This window comes from Artemia sp. Qi Xiang Cuo, chromosome 10 (genome assembly GCF_049724085.1).
Source record: "Artemia sp. Qi Xiang Cuo chromosome 10, ASM4972408v1, whole genome shotgun sequence".
Classification (NCBI taxonomy): domain Eukaryota; kingdom Metazoa; phylum Arthropoda; class Branchiopoda; order Anostraca; family Artemiidae; genus Artemia; species Artemia sp. Qi Xiang Cuo.
In genome coordinates, this window is record NC_142803.1 from 65,105,090 (window position 1) to 65,127,357 (window position 22,268).

General features: G+C 35.3%; 1 protein-coding gene across 1 annotated transcript in view; it reads left to right on the plus strand.

The window, feature by feature from the left end:
• The window catches only part of LOC148948041 (uncharacterized), a 92,966-nt gene that overhangs the window by 44,484 nt on the left and 26,214 nt on the right, over window positions 1-22,268 (plus strand). The window contains exons 5-6 of the mRNA XM_089096070.1: window positions 87-233; window positions 5,756-6,274. Coding sequence (XP_088952196.1) covers window positions 87-233; window positions 5,756-6,274 — 666 coding nt within the window. The remainder of the gene's footprint in view (window positions 1-86; window positions 234-5,755; window positions 6,275-22,268) is intronic.

The window sequence follows — 22,268 nt, forward strand, 5'->3', positions numbered from 1 at the left end:
CTCTTTAAATTAAGATGAATATATTTCAAATTTGTCACATTAACATATCTGTATTTATTTTTTCTTCTTTATAACTTCTTTTATAGGTCCAATCCCAAACTGGTAAGCTTCGAGATAGTACAAATCAGGCTAATTTGCTACGTTTTGTTGACACACAAGAGAAAGAGGCCAGAGTTACACGTGGAGCTCATCCAGATACCCCACCAAAGTGGTTCCTGGAATACATGGAAGCAGTGAGTAAAATTATCTTCCTTTGTTTTCTAGTAAAAAAAAAAAACAACCCTAAAAAACACGTCAAGTACATTGCTATAACCTTTCTGGGCAGTAAAATCTGATGTATATTTTTTATTGTTTCGTTCCACAAGTTATCATATCCAATCTAGGTCTCGTCCGTCCTACATTTTGCCCTTCTTGTTCTGATACTTGGCAATCATTTTATCGTGTGTTGTTCATTTAGTTTTGTTGTCTAAATTGGAAGCACTTCTCTCCCTTTTCTGGATATTTTTTATTCTTCGATTCATTTTCTTTCACTTGTCTGTTGAAAAATGAGAATAATTTTTGTTTTAAATAATACGTTTTCTTTTATTCTCTAAATGCAGTTACAGACATTGTAAATGTGATGCAGATTGACACAGTTATAAATAAAAAAAAAGTTTTGCTTTTAAATGGTAATTGATGATATCCATCAGGTTTGATTATATTAATCATGTTTTTTCCCTCTTTTATTTCCCTCTCGGCAATCCCGCTTTTCCTCTTTTACTTCGCTTTCATTTTCCCTCTTTCATTATTTTTTCTGCCCTTCTATTGAGGAAGCATTAGATGGGTTTTAGGGATATTCTAATTCGTTCAGGAAACCATCTCAAATGAAGATACAGTATTGCACAAGTCTGCTCTTCCAGTATTCGGTGCCTAGGGTTAAAAAATATATCTTGTTTTTTAATTTAAATTAACAATTATGAATGTGTTTTCATTATTCTGAGGGATTGCCGAATTTCACGATAAGAAATGACGTAACTATGGTCTTGCGTGCCAAGAGCGGCAAAACTCTGCCAAAGGGATGGAACTCTGTGGCACATGTGGTTTATAAAGAAGAAATAGAAGCTAAATCTTAAAATAAAAGTTTCTTCCCTGTAAACTACATCTTAGCTAAATATTTCTTAAAGTTAGCTGGTTTGAAATAGATTGACCCTTTTGAGGCAAAACTAAAACAATAGAGTCCTCTTAACTACAATCCTTAGATAGTTTTTTGGTTTAGGCAGGGGGAAGGGGATTCTGCTTCTAGAAATTAAATCTTGATTTTCATCAAGAAATTAATAAATAGCTTTTCTGAATATTTGGGCTGAAATTATACCTGCCTCTGCAACCAAATATAATTCTAAGGTATTGTTTTTGGTTTCTAGTTGGAATAATTTAAGATATCACACAACTAACTTTAAATAAAAAAACAGGTGCAAATACATAAATGTATGCAGTGAATATACATTACTGGCCGTTATATCTCTGTAGCAAAAAAATTGTATTTCTTTTGCAAATTCTTGAAACTCTATTTTGAATTTTGTATTTTAATGTCACCCAAAATTGTAAAACTATAATCTTTCTCAATTTTAATTCAAAAGAGATTTAAAGCCAATTGCTCATTGGTGAGAAAAATTCTGAACCAATGAAAAGATGATAAAAATAACGACACTTTTATTCTACGACAAAAAATGATGGTGACACTTTTAGCTGTGGCCGAAAATTTTATGCCTAAAATACAGTGAAGAAATGGACTTGTGTCAAACGCTATAATAACTCCATTCAGAGTTTCACATTTGAATGAAACTTACGCTCTTAATAAAAACGTAGTTTAACGCAAAAGTGGAAAAACGGGGTTCACTTAAATTATTTTGTTTGAGTTGATTAGATTTGGATCTATCAAATTAATGATGATGGCACATCAGATACAGACCTACCCAATGTTGAACCCACACAAATCCACCATCCAATGGAGCCCATTGAGATTCATAGTTTCTATATCCTCAGACGACTATATGTCAACAAATCAGTTGGGCCAGATAAGTTACATCGACGTCTTCTAAAAGAAGGTGCTGAAGACATTGCCAAGCCACTCTCCCGATTCTTGCAAAACTACCTATGTGTCAAGGAAGTGCCAACAGACTGGAAAACAGCATTTATCACTCCTTTGTTCAAAAAGGGAAATAAAGCCAGTACAGAAAACTACCGTCCCACATGTATGACTTCTACTGTTGCTAAAATCCTGGAAAGAATGGTAAATGACTCTCTCATGAAGCATCTCAAACTTAATGGGTTTACTATCGCCTAGCCAACATGGTTTTCAACCAGAATTAATTTTCTGGAGACTTATCATGTTATAACAGATCTGATTGATCAGGGCTTTCTGATAGATATCTCGTTTCTTGACCCTGCAAAAACATTTTGACAAAGCTCCACATCTAGACTTGAACATGAAACTCATCTCATGTAAAATAAATGGAGACCTTGTGGGCTGGTACTCAGCTTTTCTTACTGATAGAACACAGAGAGTGAGGCTTTTTGCTAATAAAGGAGAATTGATCCTCTCTGAGAGATGTGGAGTCACTACTAGTGTCCTGCAGGATACTGTATTAGGACCTACTCTATTCAATATCTATATAGTTTGAATAAATGATATTTTTCAATTATATTTTTCAATTAACTACAAATCATCTAACTCTCTATGCTGATGACTCAAAGTTGTTTGGTGCAGTCAGTTATGATTCACTACAAGCAAATCTCTTTTGTTTGAGTTGAATGACTCTCATGATCGCCTAGCCAGTCTCCGCAGTCTTCCCTCCCCCTCACTCCCTTTTTATCTCAAAATTTTCAATTTTAATATTCATTTTGAGGTTTTTATTTTTTAGTCCACATACCTAACTTATGTTTTTGTTTTAATTTGTTAATCCCCTTTTAAATTTTTCGAGTTTTTGTTATTTTGACATTTTTGCTGATTTGGCATTGATCTTCTAATTTTGTGAGTTTAATTTGTTTTTAACATTTTTATGTATTTGACATTGACCCTTTTATAGTTTTCTGCTGTTGTTCGTCTCTTTGTTTTTCGTTGTTTTTTTTTCGCTTTATTGACGCAAAAGTGCGAATTTGACCCATTTAGGCTTGTGATAGCCGTTTTTTAGCAATAAATCATATCTTATCTTACAAGGCACGTGAACTTCAATATTGAAAAATGTAGTGTTATTCATTTTGGCAAGTTCAACCCAGGTTTCAAGCATACTATGGTCAATTCAGCCGAAAAAAACATTCAAGAGCTGCAAAGTGTGGAGGAAGAAAGGGATCTTGGAATCGTTGTTGACAACTAGTGTAAATTCTATTCAAACTGCAGGAAGACTGAGTGTCATGCAAACTCTTGAAAAAAAAATATACCCAGGAGGTTTCTCTATGTTTTTGTGCGGTTGTACAAGCCCCTCTCAGACAAGTGCTTGATTTTGGAATATACATAGCATCACCAGGATACAGGGGCCACCTACAGCTTCTGGAAGGGGTACAAAGGAGATCCACAAAGGCAGTATTTAAGACGAGAGACAAGCCTTATGATGAACATTTCAAGAAGCTGAAATTATCTATACTGGTTTACCGACGACGAAGAGCTGATATTATTATGACATATAAGCTTACTTTACAAGAAACTCTTCCGTCCCCCCAATTCATTTGCTAATTTCCCTTAATATAGGCACTGACAGGAGGGGACATTCAAAGAAGCTGTTCAAGCCATCTGTAAAAACTCGACACCGACAACAAATTTTTCTCCTCCCGTGTAGTAAACCACTGGAATAGCCTCTCAAATACAACAGTCTCAGTACCTAATGATGAAGCTTTAAAGAAATTATTAGATGTCAAATGGAATAGTGTTCCATGGAAATACCAGTGGGATGCATTTGATGTTTAATCATTCACATCATCAAGTATGGAGGAATTAACACATCAAGATGGAGCATAATTTGTTCCGAAGTGCAAATTAAGGTAATTAATGTATAAACAAATTATGATCATCATCAAATTCAAACAAACAAATGGCTTCTCTATTTCTTGCTTTAAGTATTCATGTGTACAATTTTTTATTGCAAAAGTTATCCTGATAAGACGATTCCAATGATTGGAATAAAAATCAAAAACCTTAAATTTAAACCAATCCTCTTCAATATTTTTAGGTGTAAAAATAATTACAACCTATTTAGTAAACTTTGAACTTGAAAAGTTGAGTCTTTCAACTCAAATAAACAGGAAAAGTGGAAGTTTACTCGAAGCCTTTGAAATAATTCAAGGAGTTCAAAATGTTAATCCCAATCTAATATGTTCTAAAAAGGCAGTCAATTTGTAATAAGCACAACTTAATAAAACAAAAGTGATTCTAATAAATGTCCCAGGGGGTCTTATAGTAAAATCTTGTTTTGTTGTTGTTATTAGTTTTGTTTTTTTCCAGTATATTCAAAATAAGTGTGATTGCTTTTGGATCTATTTCAACTTGTTCAAATAGTCTGAGAAAATTTACTCATCACCTCGTAATTTCTTTAAAAATCTACTAGCGTCTTGATCAAGCAATCACTTCAAACCTTTTTCTCCGAATATTTTGTGTGCCAGAGCGCACTTTATGTTCAAAGTCAAAGGTATTATTTTTGAAGGGTTTTAGGCTTTCTTTGCATTTCGTATTCGAAAGAGAATTAGCTCTAGCTCTAATTTTTGCCGACACGTTTCTGTTGATTATATATTTTGTATTGGGCTTAATTTGACAATATTTTGTTAATTATTATTACCTTCATTACCGAGTTTTGCCTTTATGAGCGTGTAATTGTTGCTTTTTTGGTCAATTGATCATTTCGCTTATCATTTTCTGAAAGTTCTAAATTAATATACTTAGTCATTCTTGAACTACGCCCTTTTGACTACCCGTAACTACTTGTTTCTTTGTTCTTCACTTTTGTTGTTGACTCGCTGTAATTGTCGCTTTCGCAAGCATTCTATACGCAAATGTTTTTGTCCTTATTATCATTACTTGGGATATTTTCTTAGTGCTCTTTGCCCTTGCTGCATGGATTGGTTTTGTCACAATTAATTGTATAAAATACTACACTAGAATTCTCCGCAAAGATACTTCGTCACCCACGAAAACCCCACATTTTCAAAACTAATGCAAAGTTTTTTTCTTCAATAGCCAATAACTATCCGCTAAAATACTAGACTATATGCATTAATTTCTCGCTAATATACATAAAATTTCGTATTTTGAGCATTGCTTAGGCCATCTTGTAATTTGTAATTTTTTTAAAAACAGTTTTTAAAGAAGCAAAGGAATATAAGGTTCATGAATAATATGAATAATTCATGAACAAAGACACAAATTTATGAAACATTTGTTTTGTAGTGGGGCAAGTTTTTATTTATGGTCAGCTGCAGTCTAGTGGGAGGGATGGGGAGTTGTCTTCGGGTATGGGCCGTTTCCAAAGGCATACTTTTCCGCTCTTGGTAAAATTATCAAATAACTTGATTCTGTTTGGCCCGCCCTCTCTAAAAGCGTAGATGCGCTGGTTTTTAAATACTATTTCTGAAGTCAAGGGTAGACTAATTTTAATGACTGTATTGGTAGGATATCACGCGTTAAGTATTTTATATTTATTCTTATTCAAGGGTTTTTCTGAAATGTTATGTGTAGGCCTATATGGCTACTATATATTGCTTTCTTTTAAGGGTTATTTCTGTATTTCAGTTTAAAAGGGACCTTCTTGAGAGGTCGGTCACTCTATTAGACAAAATAGAAGAAAAACTTGAAAACTTTGTTGCAATTCTGGCTACTAACTCCGTTCTAGCTGCAAATACAAAGGAGAATACAATCGATGCTACTAAGGTTTCAACGGAAAATCAAAATTTGGTTGGATGTGAGTCCTACGTAAACACTGGTGGACCAATTGAACTGCAGAAACCTTCTGCCCAGCTCGATGTTTCCCCTCGTTCGTCTGCTGAAATACCGACTGATACAGTAGATTTTGCTGTAACAGCAAGCCCAACGGGAACCTTGGATGAACCTGTTGTTGCTTCTGAAAATCTTCAAGACGCCATAGTCCCTGAAATACCTCATATTGAACATCAAGGCATGGCAGAATCACCTATCACCATGGATGCATTGCAAGACCATACTGACAACATTCTATTAACAACTGCACCAGAATGTTTAAACAAAGCCACTGTGGCAACTGAGGAACCAGTAGGTGGCTCAAAAGAATTTTTGGTAAGTCCTTTTTTTCTCTCTGGTGTTGTTAAGCCCAAATTCTATTAATTTTTTTGTTAGTTATCCTTGAAAATAACCAGGTTTGCTTCAATCGTGACCGAATAAGGATATTTTAAATCACATTAACTATTTAAAAGTGTTGTTATTAAACACCGAATCATTCGACACATTTTTGGAAAAAAATTGGTGGTTTCGGAGAAAAACCGTCACTATCTTTTGGCCTTAGTCCTCGCTAAATTCTCAGTATTTTCTTACCAATTCTTTGTAACGTTCAGAAAATTCAAAGCCTTCTTTTATTTTTTGGTAACCAAGGAAAAGTGTTTTACATGGACTAAATAATTTTTTTTTTTTTAAGCATCTAAACTTGACTGAAATAATTTTTGTCATTTCTGAATAGGTTTTTATAGTACTTAACTTCATAAAATAGTGCTTTGTTATTTCTTATTAATTTAAAAATGTTTTTCTCAAAATAAGTTTTTCAAGAAAAAGTAAAGAATTTTATTAAAACAAAAATGGGCAAAAATAGAATCAAACAATCTACCAAGCTTAGAGCTACCAAAAATCAGCATCAATAATTAACTGAAATCAATGTTAATTTCTGTTCGATTTGAGATTTGGCCCATCTTATTAGCAATCTTTATGCACATAATGTGCTTTGATTTGGTTCAACTTTCCCCTCAGCATTTCCTCAGAATTTTATTTCAGTATCATCAACCTTAGTAGTACCCACTTCAGAAGTAGTAGTTTTAGTTATAGTTATCGTAGTAGTAGTAGCGTGCAAGTGTTGCCTTTATGGTCAATATTTGCACATAACATATACTATGTGTATACAATGACCAAATTGCCTAACTTACAGCGTTGCCCTGAGCCCTTGAGGGGGGGATGGTGACACCTCCGAACGTATAGTTACTGAACCTTTCAACGATGCTGAAAAAATAGACGTCTCAAAGCTTTGTTTGGATGTTTGTTTTTGGGGAATGATGGGCGAGGAGAGGGGGCTGGTTGCTCTCAAATCACTTTTGACTCTTGAAAAGGGCACTATAACTTCTGATTTCAAATCAATGAGCCCCATCTGAAGTTTATAGGAATACCAATTCCATAAAAACCTTATATGCCCCTAGAGCATAACTTATAACCCTTTCTCCAGGGCTGTGGGGGGGTGGGTAGTATCAACCATGGAGGCATTGTTATATGTTCTTTCGACTATTTTGTTTTGAATGGATATCTAGCAATTTCAATCAGATGCGTTTCATGAAAAGAGGGGTAGTTAGAAGGGAGGGCTGATTGACCTCCTTCACTTTTGACTCTTAAAATAGAAATAGAACTTCCAATTTTCAACCAAATGAGCCACCTCTAAAGTTTAAATAAACATCTCATCCATAAGCCTTAAATAACCCTGAGGCATAACTTACAACCCTTGCTCCCAGACTCTGGTGGTTTGTAACAACCCCAAAAGCATTTTTATATGATCTTTGGACTATTTTGAATATAATAGTTGTCTCAAAATTTCTATTGGATGTATTTCGGGAAAACATGACGTGTGGGAGAGGGTGGAGTAGCTATACTCTGATCACTTTGACTCTTAAAAAGGGCACTGAAACTTCTGATTACCAATCCAATGAGACCCCTTCAAAGTATATTTGATCACCCTTTCCATAAAAACATCATACGCCCCCAGGGTATAACTTATAAACCAAACCTTGAGAGCTTTGGGGTGGTTGTCATCCTCAAAGACCTAATTTCCAGACCCTTCAACTACGATGAACAAAATTGCTCTATCAAAATTATGGTTGGATGTTTTTGGGGAAATGATGGGCGTGTAGGTAGGGGGGCTTGTTGCTCTCAAATCCCTTTGAACTCTTAAAAAGGGCACTATAACTTTTAACTTCAAATCAGAAGAGCTGCATTTGAAGTTTATACGACCAGCCATTCCATTAAAACCTTAGATGCTCCCAGGGCATAAGGTACAACCCTTGCCCAAGGGCTCTGTGGGGATGTGCCAACCCTAGAGGCAATTTTTATTTTCTTTCGACTATTTTAAACAAAATGGCTATCTCACAATTTTAATCAGATCCTTTTGGCGAAAAGAGGGGTAGTCGAAGGGGGGGGGGGCTAGTTGCCCTACATTATCTCTTGACGCTTAAAAGAGAACCGGAACTTCCAATTTTCAACCAAATGAGACTCCTCTAAAGTTTGTACAATTATCCCTTCCATAAAAACCTTAGATGCCCCCGGGGCAGAAGTTACAACCCTTACCCCCAGGTTTGGGGGGTTTGTTTCAACTCCAAAAGCCTTGTTATATGAACTTTGGACTATTTTGAATAAAATGGCTGTCTCGAAATTTCAATTGGATGCATATCAGGAAAATACGACGTTTGTGTGGGGGAGGGGCTTAGCCGCCCTCCAATCACTGTTACTCCTAAAAAGAGCACTACAACTTTTGATTAACGATCTAATGAGCCCCCTCCAAAGCTTATACGACTACCCTATCTATAAAAACCGTATATGCTCCCAGGGCATAACTTACAATGCTTGCCCTAAGGGTTGTGGGGGGGGGGGTCGTCTTCAAAAACGGAATTTCCGGATCTTTCAGCTACACTGAACAAAATGGGTATCTCAAAATTTTGATGGGGTGTGTTTGGGTGAATAATGGGCGTGAAAGGGGGGGGGTTGGCTGCCCTCCAATCACTTTCGACTATTAATAACGGCACTAGCCCTTTCAAATTACAATTGAATGAGCTCTTCTTGAGTTTCTAAGACAACTCCTTCGGTACGAAGTGCCCGGGTCTAAAAAAAAAAAAAAAAAAAAAAAAAAAATAAAAAACACATTTTGCCAACATCGTTCTTTTCTTCGGCAGTGGTATTGTGCTGCCTATAATATTTTATATACGTTCTTTAGATCGTTTGGAATTATTTTATATTCCTATATTTGTCTAGGGTCAGTCAAATGCAGAACTTGCCATAGAGTTTATCCTAAGTTCTTGACAATTCTACAGGGCTTGAATGGTTACACTAGTTTGGTAATTACTTACATTATCTGAAAATTAATCTTATTTGTCTATTATATAGATTGTTCTAAATAGTTATCTTGCCTCTCAAAGTCTTCTAAGAAAGGTTGTATATAATTGATTTTGAGGTTCATTTTTAGACTGTTTTATTTAAATTCAAAAACAAAAGCAGAGGAAGTTTTTAATTTCAAATTCTATTTAAATTTTTAATTTCAAAGTTTTAAAAACGGACATTTTTAATTTAAAAATTAAATATTGTGTTTAAAATTTACTTTTCTTCTTACCCTGATGGTGATATAATGGCTAGGTATAATATTTCCACTAGAAAAGAAAAAAAATAATATAGACTTTCTCAAATCAAAGATATATTATTGGCAACTTTTTCGTTCATAATTTTCGTGGTCTATAAGGCAGTTTTCTAGACCTGAAAACACATTTGTAACGCTCTTCTGTTTTTAGAATAATGGAGGAGAACTCCCATTGTCTGTCCTCACGGCTGTGAAATCGCTGACCTCATTCAAGAAGATATAGAAACGCATATCAAAGAGTCATGTTCAGCTTTGACTATCAACTGTAGCTTCAAAAAATCGAGTGTGGATTCAAGGTAGAGTAAATGCAGACCCAAATGTAGTTCTCAAACACACAGAAATATTTATAACATAAAATTAATTAATTAGTTAATTAATTCGAGGTTTCCAAATTTAATTGCTTTTCTCTTCCTGCTTGTTTTACCTACTAAATATTCTGTTGAAGTTGAACTTTTGAAACACGTTTCTGAAAACAGATGATTGAGGCCACTACATTCTTAAGTTATTCCAGTATTATTCGTTAAATAATTAAAATAACAAGCCTTATCTAAGGTATATTTACCATTCCGAAAATACTTCCATTGATCGAGGTAAATGATCTTTTATCAGCTTCTCTTATATTTCCTGGTTTTTGCAAAATTTCCCACCAATCGCCGTCATGTTTTGTGTTTGAAGAATATCACGTGTTATAATTTTGCTACAAGATTTGCAAAACGGTCACAGAGACAGTTCATTAGTTGTTTGTCAGCAGGGGACAGGATGTATGGTTGGCGTGCTGTTAAGGGCTTGGGTGTTCTGAACGCAGTACATGGGCAGTGGATGATGATTCCAATCATGACCCGGATCCCAAAACCAGCAAGCAAAGAGAAAGCCTTTTTTGTGACTTGTGGAAGTTTTGTTTGATCAGCTACTGAAGTTGTGGGTAAAAATCTTGCATCGTGCTATTAAGTTTTGAATTACAAGCTTGAGATGCATTGCATCAGTGGAAAGCCTTTATTCTCTACCTTCCTCTGTCTCAGAGTGAACAAATGTCTCAAGCAGTTTCTAAAAAAAAAAATAAAGAAAAAAATTTCAATTAACCTATACATGGTTGTTACTTGATTCTCCATAAAGAAGTCCTTAGAAATATTTCTAATCAAATTGGTAAATTTTTGGTTTTCCAGATTACTTCACTAGCTAAAAGACGATTATAGCTTTATATTGGGGTTAGGTATGGCCGTATCCTTTGTGCACAGATAAATGTATGCTGAATTAGATGGTTTGTATTTATTTTTTTGCGCTTATCAGCAGTTTATGCATAAAGCAAAACTTAACAATCTGAAAAAAAAATATGATAAATTATATACTTACTTAGACTTGGATCTTCTAAACCTAGTGAGCCATATGACAGGAATGGTTGTCCGCCATATCGGGTGATCTTGAGCCAGAGGCTATAGCTCATTGATGGGCGGTCGTATAATTCTTTCCTCATCATCAAGTGAACGATTTTGAATTAGCCAGATTTCTGATTACAGCCCAATCTTATATCTTGTTCATCTTATTGTTTGCATATTATATCTTATTGTTTGCATATTAAAGTTGAATCATTTGCTTTTAGGGGACGCAATATATAGTTGAAAAACATGAAGAAGAATTGACGCGTCATAATTTAGGCTTAATGTGCTCATTTGCTGAAAGGCAACAGCAGGAACTTGCAAAGTTACAATCTCAAATTGAGGTGCCAAAAAGGAAATTGCCAAAAGGTGCCAAATTGAGGTGCCAACAAAAGGTGCCAAATTGAGGAAAGCCAAAAAGGATTCAGGTATGTAACCTATACAAATATCAATTCATCTTTATTTTTACTCTGATTTTTTTTTTTTTTTTTTTACCTATCGTATGTTTATGTTATTTTTCAACTTTGCCTTTTATCTTAAAATTAAACTAAAAATATGAAACCTAAAAACTAAATAAAGAATCTAAAAGAGTAAAGAAAATTTCTTAATAAGCTCTTAATATTGATATATTTGACGTTTATTATTCATTTTAGACTTTTAAGCTTTTGATTAACACTTTTATTTCTTCTTTCACTGTAGTTTAATTTCTTTTAGGTTTGAATCAAAAGCATAAATGAAGAAATTCAACTTAGAAATAGATCTATTAAACAGATCGTGGTAACGAACTGTAAGTAAGGAGCGACGCGGCTCAATAATAACAGAAACTCTAAAAAGTAGGGTTTTCATAACTCTATAACCATAACCCTATAGATTCATCAAAAGAATTGAATCTTTAGGCTGATTTGATATATGTAAAGTTTTTTAAGTTACCCATCAAAAGTATTACCCATCAAAAGTTACGAGCCTGAGAAATTCTGGCCAATTTCTGAAAGATGTAGGAAAACACATCCGAAACGACAAGCAATTCTAATGAAAATCCTACCATCAGATACCGTATATTAGAGAATATAATCACTGTAGAGGGTTCTAGCTCTTATATACAAAATTTTGAATTTTCTGTTTTTTGCCAGAAGAAAGATCACGGATGGGTGTTTATTTGTTTGTTTTCCCCATTGGTGATCGTATCGAATCAGAGATCATAGAAGACCCTGAGAGGGATCATTTGATCAGAAATTAAAAGTTCTACTCCCCATTTTAAGTGGCCAAAAAGATTGGAGGTCAGCCAGCCCCCCTTCTACGCCCCTTGGTTCTCAAAAATCGTCTGATTAAAATTCTGAAATAGCCATTTTTTCAACAAAGTTGAAAGCTCTAATGACTATGCCTTTGAGGAGAACATAACCCCCCACACCCTGGGGAAAGGGCTCTAGTTTACGAAAGGGCTCTAGAGGGGGGGGGGGTTCCACGGTGAGAATTCTCTTTGGTGAAGGAAGTTTCTGGGGCTGAGCTTTCCAGGAAGAATTTTACAATTGTCTTCGCTGAATAAATATAATATTTGGAAATTTTCTGGAGAAAATTGTCACTGGAGTTGGAATTGTTTTGGAGGATTTCTCCATGGGAGTAGGAGGGCATTTCTACGGTGAGAGCTCTCTTTGGGGAAGGAAGTTCCAGGGACTGAGCTTTTCAAAAATACTTTACGATTGTCTCTACTGAATAAATATAATATGTGGAGATTTTCTGGAGAAAATTGTCAGTGGGGTTGGGAAATTTTTTGGAGGATCTTTCCATGGGAGCAGAGGGGGGGGGATTCCCACGGTGAGAATTCTCTTTGAGGAAGGAACTTTCTTGCGTTGAGGGGAATTTTCTGGGGGATCTTCCCATGGGAGTAGGGAGGGGGGATTTCTGCGGGCGAAACTCCATGGAGAAATATTCCATGAAAGCAACTTTTCACTGAAGGTTCAGGGATTTCTTGGAACCACTTTCCACAGAGAAGGATTTCTGACAATATTTGAAAAATGATCAGAAATTAAAGTTTTTTTTCAAATGAAATTATGATAAGAAAAATTTTTCAGATGGAATCCTCCGCGAGAACCTGAAGGATATTCAGCGAGGATGAAATTGTCTGGGAGGTATTTTCTAGGTGGATGAGGGGGAGGGAGATTTTACATGAGAGAAGCTATACTTTGTGGAACTGTCTTTGGAGATAGGCAATTTTCCATGTAGGGAAGATCAGTTTCCCGGCATTATTTGATAAAAACAATCAGAAATCTGATATATATAAAAAAAAAAAATTCTGCTGATAGTAAGGAGCAACATTAAAGCTTAAAACGAACATAAATTATTCCGTATATTTGGGGGGTTGACCCCTCTCATTACCCCAGTTTTTACGCTAAAGTTTGACTTTTTGTCCAGATTCTTTAAGAACAATTTTTGAAACACAACAGTCATTAAATTAGAAAATGAAGCTTTTTTAAAAGCACGGAAGAACTTTACCGTGAACTGCGTAAAAAAATAAAAAAAAAACGTAAAAATATCTTTCGATTTGAAGACTTCGTTCTTGTTACTGGATTAAAATCAAAAGTAATTGTTGTAAAACGTTTAAAACAGGCACAAATAGGAATGGGTCTTCTACCCGTTCAAACCTTCAAGTATAGATTATTAAAAACAATTTCATTGCAGTAAAAATTTATTTGAAGTGTAGATGTTCTTTCACCTTTAACTTTATTTTGTCGATGGAAATTAATTTTGTTAAAGATATGGTGAAATAAAATTGTACAATATTCTAACATCAATCCAGGAATAATGATTTTGGTGCTTAAGGGAGGGAGAGAGTAATTGATCAATAATGGACACTCCTTATCCCTAGTCAAACTGTTTGTGGTAACGAAATACAAAAAGGAGTCATTTGGCTCAATACTAACCAAAAGTAAAAAAATAGAAAAAAAGAATAGTGCAAACAAAATTTGCACTTTCCTGAAAAAAATATAAATGTTTTTACTTTTATAACTTTAATAAATCAAATAATATTAATATTTTGATTACCAAATATCAGTATATGTGTATTAAACTGACAGTACACATTCATTTGTATTTTTTTCAGTAAAGTGCAAATTTTATTCTGGCCTTGGGAAGCCATAGGGGTTTTGAGCCCAACTTATGTTAATTTCTGCTCGTTTTCAGTTTTACTCGGTTATTTATTTTAATTTCTGTTCGTTTTCAGTTTCATTTATTTATTGATGCTGATTAGTGGTAGTTTCACGCTTGGTAGATTTTTCTATTTTATTTTTACTCAATTTTTGTTTAATGGAGTTCTTTACTTTTCTTTGAAAAACTTATTTTGTGGAAAGAGTTTTTTAATTAATTTCTGTTCGTTTTATATTGACATAGTCTTTTCAGGGAAAAAGAAAATAATACTTTAAATCTTTTCGTTTTTTTAAGACTTTATAGTTTGGCCTGCTATTTCTATTGTGGAGAAAAAATTTCAGGGATTTTTAACAACACCCCCTTTTAAAAATCTGGACACAAATATTAGTGTTTTATTTAGTTTCATACCTCCTCTAGTTGACCTAGGGGTTCCTCTTGGTCACTAGAAGTTCCTCTAGTTGAAATGGAAAACTTGATACCATTTGCAAAAAAATCTGTTTACATTCTTTGATAGCTTGGATACACATAGGCTATTTTGATTTGGTTAAATTTTAAGAGCAGAAGTAGCCCCGAAAGGTTGAACATAATACCCTCAGTCATTCTTGTGATACTGCTGAGATGCCCTATTGGGAATTAGCATTAACACAATGTATTTTGATTTAATTTTAAGTCAACATTTAGTTTTTAAACATAATGGGCAAATGGGGGGGTGGGCGGGGGATGGGGATTAGTTGCCCTCCAATCACTTTCGACTATTAAAAAGTGCACCAGTTCTTTCTATTTTCAATTGAATGAGCCCTTTTCGAAGTTACCATGACAATTCCTTCGATACGAAGGAATGACCTGGTCTAAACAACAACAACAACGAAAATAATACGTTATACCCACATCGATCTTTAGTATAAAAAATGTCAAGCCTTCCAATCACTTTGGACTATTAAAAAGGGCACTTGGCCTTTCGATTTCCAATCGAATGAGCCCTTTTCTGAAACGACTACGCTTTCTATAAACACCTTATATGCCCCCAGGGCATAAATTACAACCCTTATTCTAAAGGCCTTTAGGGTGGTTGTCATCCTCTAAGACGTAATTTACGAGCAAAAGCGCGTACAATAAATTTCGTCTCATTCTTCTCTGGTACAATCAGTGCTTCAGTTTGGCAATTTTTAGAAAAAGGCTTTGAGGAATCAAATTTTACCGAATTGTCCACAACTTGAACCGGAGTATCAAGCATTTCGTTTTTCCGACAGGGGGGGTGCATTCTCCCAATTTGTTTTATGGGCCGGTCCACCTCCCCCCGTAGTCAACGGAGTTGTATATTTATTCGTGGTAGTGTAGTTTTGTAATTTTTCCACTGTTAAAGAAGTCGCTTTTAAGGATAGGAGATTTTTGATATCCCCAAAGTCTCCTCCTACTAAAACATTCAGTGCTAGCATAGGTACTAAGCCTACTTATATCGTTTTTCTCTGGACCATACCGTCCTTCTTTGCAATTTCTATTCTTACCCAAGCAGAAGGGCATTGGTGCTTATCTCCATCATAACATACTAGTATAATATTATTTTTATATTCTATTTCCGTCTTTTTAATTAAGTCCATTCGCACAAAAGTTTGCTCACTCCCTGAGTCAATTACCATTTCGGTCAATTTTCCATTTAATTTTCCTTGTATTTTATGCGATCCCACAAACCCGTCAATGTTTCCTTTATTATGGGCTATAGCCCAATTTTTTCTTTTGTAGGTTATTTTCTTATCTCTATTTTGGCAATTTTTAGAAAAAGGTTCCGAAGAATCAAATTTTACCGGATTATCAACATTTTGAGTATAAAGCATTTCGTTTTTTCTACAGGGTGGCTTCGCCTCCCATTTTGTTATTTGGGCCGGTTCACCTCCCCCCGCAGTCAACGAAGTAGAATGTTTTCCCGTGAAAGTGTTAAATGTTTGGTAATTTTCATTTTCTCGTGATTAATCCTAAGACAAATTATTATGGCTATCAGACAGCCTAAAAGTAACTTGTGATAAAACGTCACGTTGTGAATTTCCCCAACGAGTTTTTATTAGTCTGTCAATTGTTTTTGTAAAATCCTGGTAATATTTTTTATCGGCCTCCCTGCGGGCCTGTCTTTCCTCCTCTACGTTTTCCTCAAATTATTTTTCATAATTGAGAGGTGTATTCCTTTCGCGGTCTATTTTTTTTCTTAATTAATAGAAGAACCCTGCCAATAATTTCCACCTGAAATTTGTCAACCCTCTTATTTAACTCTTCGTAGCGTTGACAATTTTCTCTGAGTGCTGTTGTGCAAGCCTCGTAAGCGATGTTTTCCTTTTCACCAGAGGGACGAACCCTATCTAATTCATTATATAGATCCTTAATAATCTACTGAGTTATAAGAAAAGTCTTTTCATCCTCCTTATATCCTTGAATTCCTCCTCTTAAAATGTAAATATGTCTCTGAATTCAACAATTGCCGAGCGTTCTTTTTCGTTTTCCTTAACAATTTCTTCATATATTTGCAATTGCTTTTTATTGGCCTCCGTAAGGATTTTAAAAGCAATATCTTCTGCCTTACTAGCTTCTTTGAATTCTGCTAGTTTTCTCAAAATCTCCCTATGGCTATGATTAGTGCCTTTAGACACGATTCTTGTTAGAAGATTTTTGTTGCTAAATATCTTAGAACGACTATTTAATCTAGAGCTAACGTTTTGAAAGTAAGTTGATCTCCATACATCCGGAAACCAGAAATTTTTCGGTTGATCTCTCTCAAAAGCCTCCGTATGGGGCTTTTTACCTCTTTCTGCTTCATTTCTACGTTTCTTTTCTTTCATGTCTCTTTCTTTATAGGCTACTCTAGCCCTTTCGTCCTCTTTTCTATTCTTTCTAATTTCATCTTTCTCAGCCTGCATTTTTTCCTTATATTCTCTGTGCTCTTTCTCAAATGCCTCAATATTAGCCTTTCTTTCTATTTTCCTACTTCTATGGGCTTCACTCGCCCTTCTCGGTCTTGAGTTAATGTTTTCTCTGTCCGACATTATTTTAAAATTCCGTTAACTTCAAAATACTTCTTCAGTCTAAATGAAAATTCTTTTATCCATGTAACTTCCTGTTATTTTTGCACACTAATTAGTTGCGCGATATATTGATTTGTAAATTTTTTATTATTGTGTGACTTGGCACAGCCTATTCAGATCTTCATAATATTATTAATTGATTCTGTATTTTTTCTCTTTATATGTAATCACAATAGGCTACTCTGTAGGCTAAATCAACTTGTCTCTTCGAGAACGCGGAATTCTTTTACTATCAGGTTTATTGATAGGACCTTTCGTGCTGCCACCAGTATTATACTGGTAAGTCACGATTGCCTCCAGTGTTCGTGTGGTAAGGTACGGGTGTCACCACTTATTGGTGCAAAAATGGTGCTACACCACTTACTGGAGGGGAAAGCCCCTATTGGCGCCAAATATTATATTGAGATGCCTGCGGTTACCACAACGGTTCTGTAAATATAGGGTTTGTTAATACCCAATTTATAGTATACCCTTCTCCAGGGAATGGTAACGTCACCAAGCGGTCAAATGGCCAAACTCCAAGGCCAAGGGTATACCCAACCCGGGTCACCACTAAAAAAATCTCTTACTATGTCCTTGGAGATAGGTAACGAACCGCCCTCTTGTCAATATAATAATGACGGTATCTTGTAACTCTGTTCCTACCCTGTGTGGGTTCCTGGAAAAATAGTCCACACAGTTGTAGAAAATACCTTACTTGTAGTTTTCCAAAGGTCACACACATATAACAAAAAAGAATAGACTTCCCCAAACGGGGTCTCAATGTAGACTAACTCAAAGATAATATTCGTTCTGTACAACAACTTTGCATAGGGGTGGACCTTCGCTTGGCTTTATCCAATCCTCTCAAACACTATTCAAAAGCCATTCTACTTTTTTTTAACTTTATCTTTCAATGGCTCAGACCCGATACATCAAAATAGAATTTACTTCAAAGCTTACTTATTAAGAAAGAATCTAGCTTCGCAACCAAAGTTTAACTTAGGATTCAAATATAATTACAGAAAGGAAAATAGGTAACTTATCTGAAAAGAAAAGAAACAAGGGGTGGAACCCCAACAGCCTGTAATTTCTTCTAAAGTAAGATAAGATATATTCATAATCAATACACATATAGTAATACACTTTGCTAATCCCCCAAGGCTCCTTGATTTGTAAATTAGGGGGACATATGCAGATTACAATTTCAAAGAAGAATAGCCGATTACGCACTGAGATAAAATAAAAAAAGTACATTTGTATATATATATATATATATATATATATATATATATATATATATATATATATATATATATATATATATATAGAGAGAGAGAGAGAGAGAGAGAGAGAGAGAGAGAGAGAGAGAGAGAGAGAGAGAGAGAGAGAGAGAGAGAGAGAGAGAGAGAGAGAGAGAGAGAGAGAGAGAGAGAGAGAGAGAGAGAGAGAGAGAGAGAGAGAGAGAGAGAGAGAGAGAGAGAGAGAGAGAGAGAGAGAGTAGTTATATGAATAGACAGACAAAATTTATTATTAACAAAAAAATAAAATCAAACAGCCTTAAAGTATAACGTAACTCTTTTCTCTATACAACATTCCCAAATCAAAACCCTTTATTCACACCCTTATGCAATCCACAGATCAAAAATCGTATTTTACAGAAAGGAAAAAAAAACAACAAAAAACGCTCAAATGAAAAACTGTTGCCAACAATTCAACACCAACCAATTCTAACTCTTACACTTTTTATTTCGCTCCAACGCAATTTTTGAGTGATTTCAGGCTCTTCTTCAAAATTCATACCAATTGCCTTTGCAATAGCATCTTAGTATTAAAATTAATCAAAATAGCGGCTACTATTCCTGAATTAGCTATAAACCACAACTGTTTTTCGCTAGATAGTTGTTTCTTTTTTACAAATGCGAATTTAAACTTTTGGTTACTATCGACCGTTGTTCCCTCTTTACTATATTGCAGCTATCACTGCAGCCATGATTGGTTTTCAACGTTTCCCAAAAGTATTGGGATTTATATCCAAAAGAGTGCCAATATGAGCACCGAAAAACTGATTCTACTAAGAACCAGAAAAATGTGAGATTTCACAGCGTGGAATCCCATGGAGGTATGAAATAGATATTTTAACGAAGTCAGTTGTAAGCCAATTTCTGCTTCTTTTTGCTTACAGCCAAACAGACTATGATACTTATGAGACAATTCTTGGTAACGAATCAAACAGTTGATGGTAACGAACTGTAAGTACGGAGCGACTCGGCCCAGTAGTAACTGAAACTGTAAATAGCGAGTTTTGATAGTAATAGATACATCAAAAGAATTGGCGTTAAGAAGACGATTACAACGATTGGATCAATCTTTAAGCAACGCACTAAGTTTTCAAGCTAACTGAAGTCAAGCTATTTTGCACCCGAATAAACCAAATTTTATTGCTAATGTCAGTTCTGGGATAGAAAAAGAACATTTGAGAGAGATCAATAAGGAATATGATCCTAAGGGATTCTATTTTGAAATGCCTAGTTTTTATTTAGAAAAGTATCAATATTTAAAGAGGTAATAGATGAATCAGGAACACTTATTGAAAGATATGGAGAAAAGATGAAAAGAGCATGGAGGGATGATCAAAAAAGTAAATTAGAAAAAAATCTCAGTACGTAAAAATCTATAGAAGAAGGTTAAAAGCTATTAAAGATAACTTTGATATTATACACCCTAAGCAAGGAGCTTGGATTTACATGGATGCAAATGGTATGGTCAAAAAATTTTATAGTTTGCTAGGTAGCAGAGCTGCTGAATATACATCTGATGAAGTGAGAAATAAAGCTATTGACCTGATTGATTCATTATTCGAATATAAAATTATTAATAGTGTTAGTGGTAACAAAAGTGAAATCAAACAGTCTTAAACGAGTAATCCTATCACGTTAAATCGTAACTCTGATTATAAAATAGCTTTAAGTCAATATACTCTATGGCATTCGTGGTATAACATTAGTGATCAATTGAAAAACAATACATTTGAATACAGGGAAAAAAAGGATGAATGGGTAAATGTTGTTATACACAATGGGTTGTATGATGAAGAGGCTTTAAATTATATCTTAGCTCGTTATTTCAATTAATATCTAGATCGATGCCCAATCATTATATCATCCAATCTGGCAACAATGAAATTTTTTATTATTTTGAAAGAGAATTATAAATTTCGGTTCAATAGTGATTTATGTTTTATTTATGATTTGAACATGGAGTTGAACTAAGTAGTAGCCTAAATATAATGAAGGTACTGAAGTTCCTAATATTACAAGAAATGTTGATAAGATACATATTCACTGTTCATTAGTGGATAGTTCCATTGTGAATGGGAAAACAACATTTGATATGACCTGTAGTTTTACTCCAAAAACAGAACTTGGAACGCTACTCTGTGTGATTCTTATAGAAAGGCAATATCTTCCAATCAAACGCAACAAATATATCAAAGCACTAAAAATGACTATAACTGATCAATTAGGTAGGTTAATTAATCTGAATTCAGAGAATATTGAATATGTTTTATATTTTAAAAAAGTTTAATGAAATTGTTTGATCAAATTTATCTGTAATAAATGTTCATCAATAAAACCATTATTGTATACAAGACAGTATGGTAGCAGGACTGGTAGTTTCTTTAATTATTCTCAATTATTCAAGACGTCCATAAAAATATAAGAGATGAAATTTGTTCCATGTATAAAACTACGAATAAACCTCGACTGGAATTATCTAAAACAGAGCGATTGAATATGGAAAAGATTGGATAGATTTTAATACAAGAGGGTTAAATGATGTTAGATTTCTACAAGATATGGTTGAAAATAACAATAGATATTCCAATAAACATCTTGATGAATAGAGGAATGGATTATTGGATGCGGTGATTTTAGGGATGGGACTTAAACTACAACCCCAGTGATGCTCTTGTTGAGTCACTTGACTTAACTTAGGGCTCCTACCGCGTTGGGGGTGGCGTAGAGAGCATCACAACTCTGCTCCTCCAGGCTGACTGGTTTGGTGCTAAGATTGGGGCCTCGTCTACAGCAATGTTGGCCTTCTCCAGGAACTTATTGAGACTATCCTTCCACCTGGTCCAAGGTCTGCCTCTCGGGCGGGACCAGTCATGAGCTTCTGGGTCGAAATCATAAATTAATCTGGCTGGGGTTGTCGTCGGCATACGTAAGAGGTGTTCAAACAACCTGAAAATGCGCTGTTCTATCTGGATGGAGAACGACACTTGGAAAGTGAGCGTAAGTAACCTTGCGTCGCTCAAAAAATCATCCCACCAAAGTCCTTCAATCCTACGGAGCTGTTTCGTCTGGCAGACGTCTCTCATATTGAGGGTTGTCACCTGAAGGGGCCATGTTTCTGCTACGTAGAGCAGAATTGAGCTTACAGATGCGTTATGAATTTGCATCTTCGTGCGCCTAGATATGTGCGACGTTCTCCAGAGAGCGTTGAGCCTTCCAACGATAGACTAGGCTTTTGACATTCAATTATGTACCTCCTTATCTATGGAGCTATCACTGGATAGCATGGAGCCAAGATAAGTGAAGTTTCTTACAACTTCAACAGGAGCTCCGCACACAGTTATGTTCTCGGGGGGCGGGACACGGCTTGGGGGCTCAATTGCCCTTATCTTAGTTTTGAGGCAGTTGATTTTCAGCCCCACTTTTGCTGCCTATTCCTGTAGGACTTCCAGTGCGTCAGTCAATTGGTCAATTCAGTCGGCAACGAAAGCAAGATCATCAGCGGAGTCAGCATCCATCAGAACCCAATCTCCAAACTGCAGACTGAAGGGCAGGCGATTTGTAGTTCGTGTCATGACATAGTCTATGACGCAGTTGATAATTTCCAGGGCGGCAGCACACCCTTGATGGGCACCAGTTTTGATACCGAGTGTCGTGCTCCGTTTGCCGTTGACTTGAATACAGCTTTTTGTCTTTCTGTAGAGCTTCTCAAACAGCTTGCGGTATTTGTCAGGTATCTCAGTAGATCGAAGTATCAGCCAGAGCGAGTTGCGATCCACCGAGTCAAACGCAACCCAGAAGTCAACAAAGGCTAGGTGG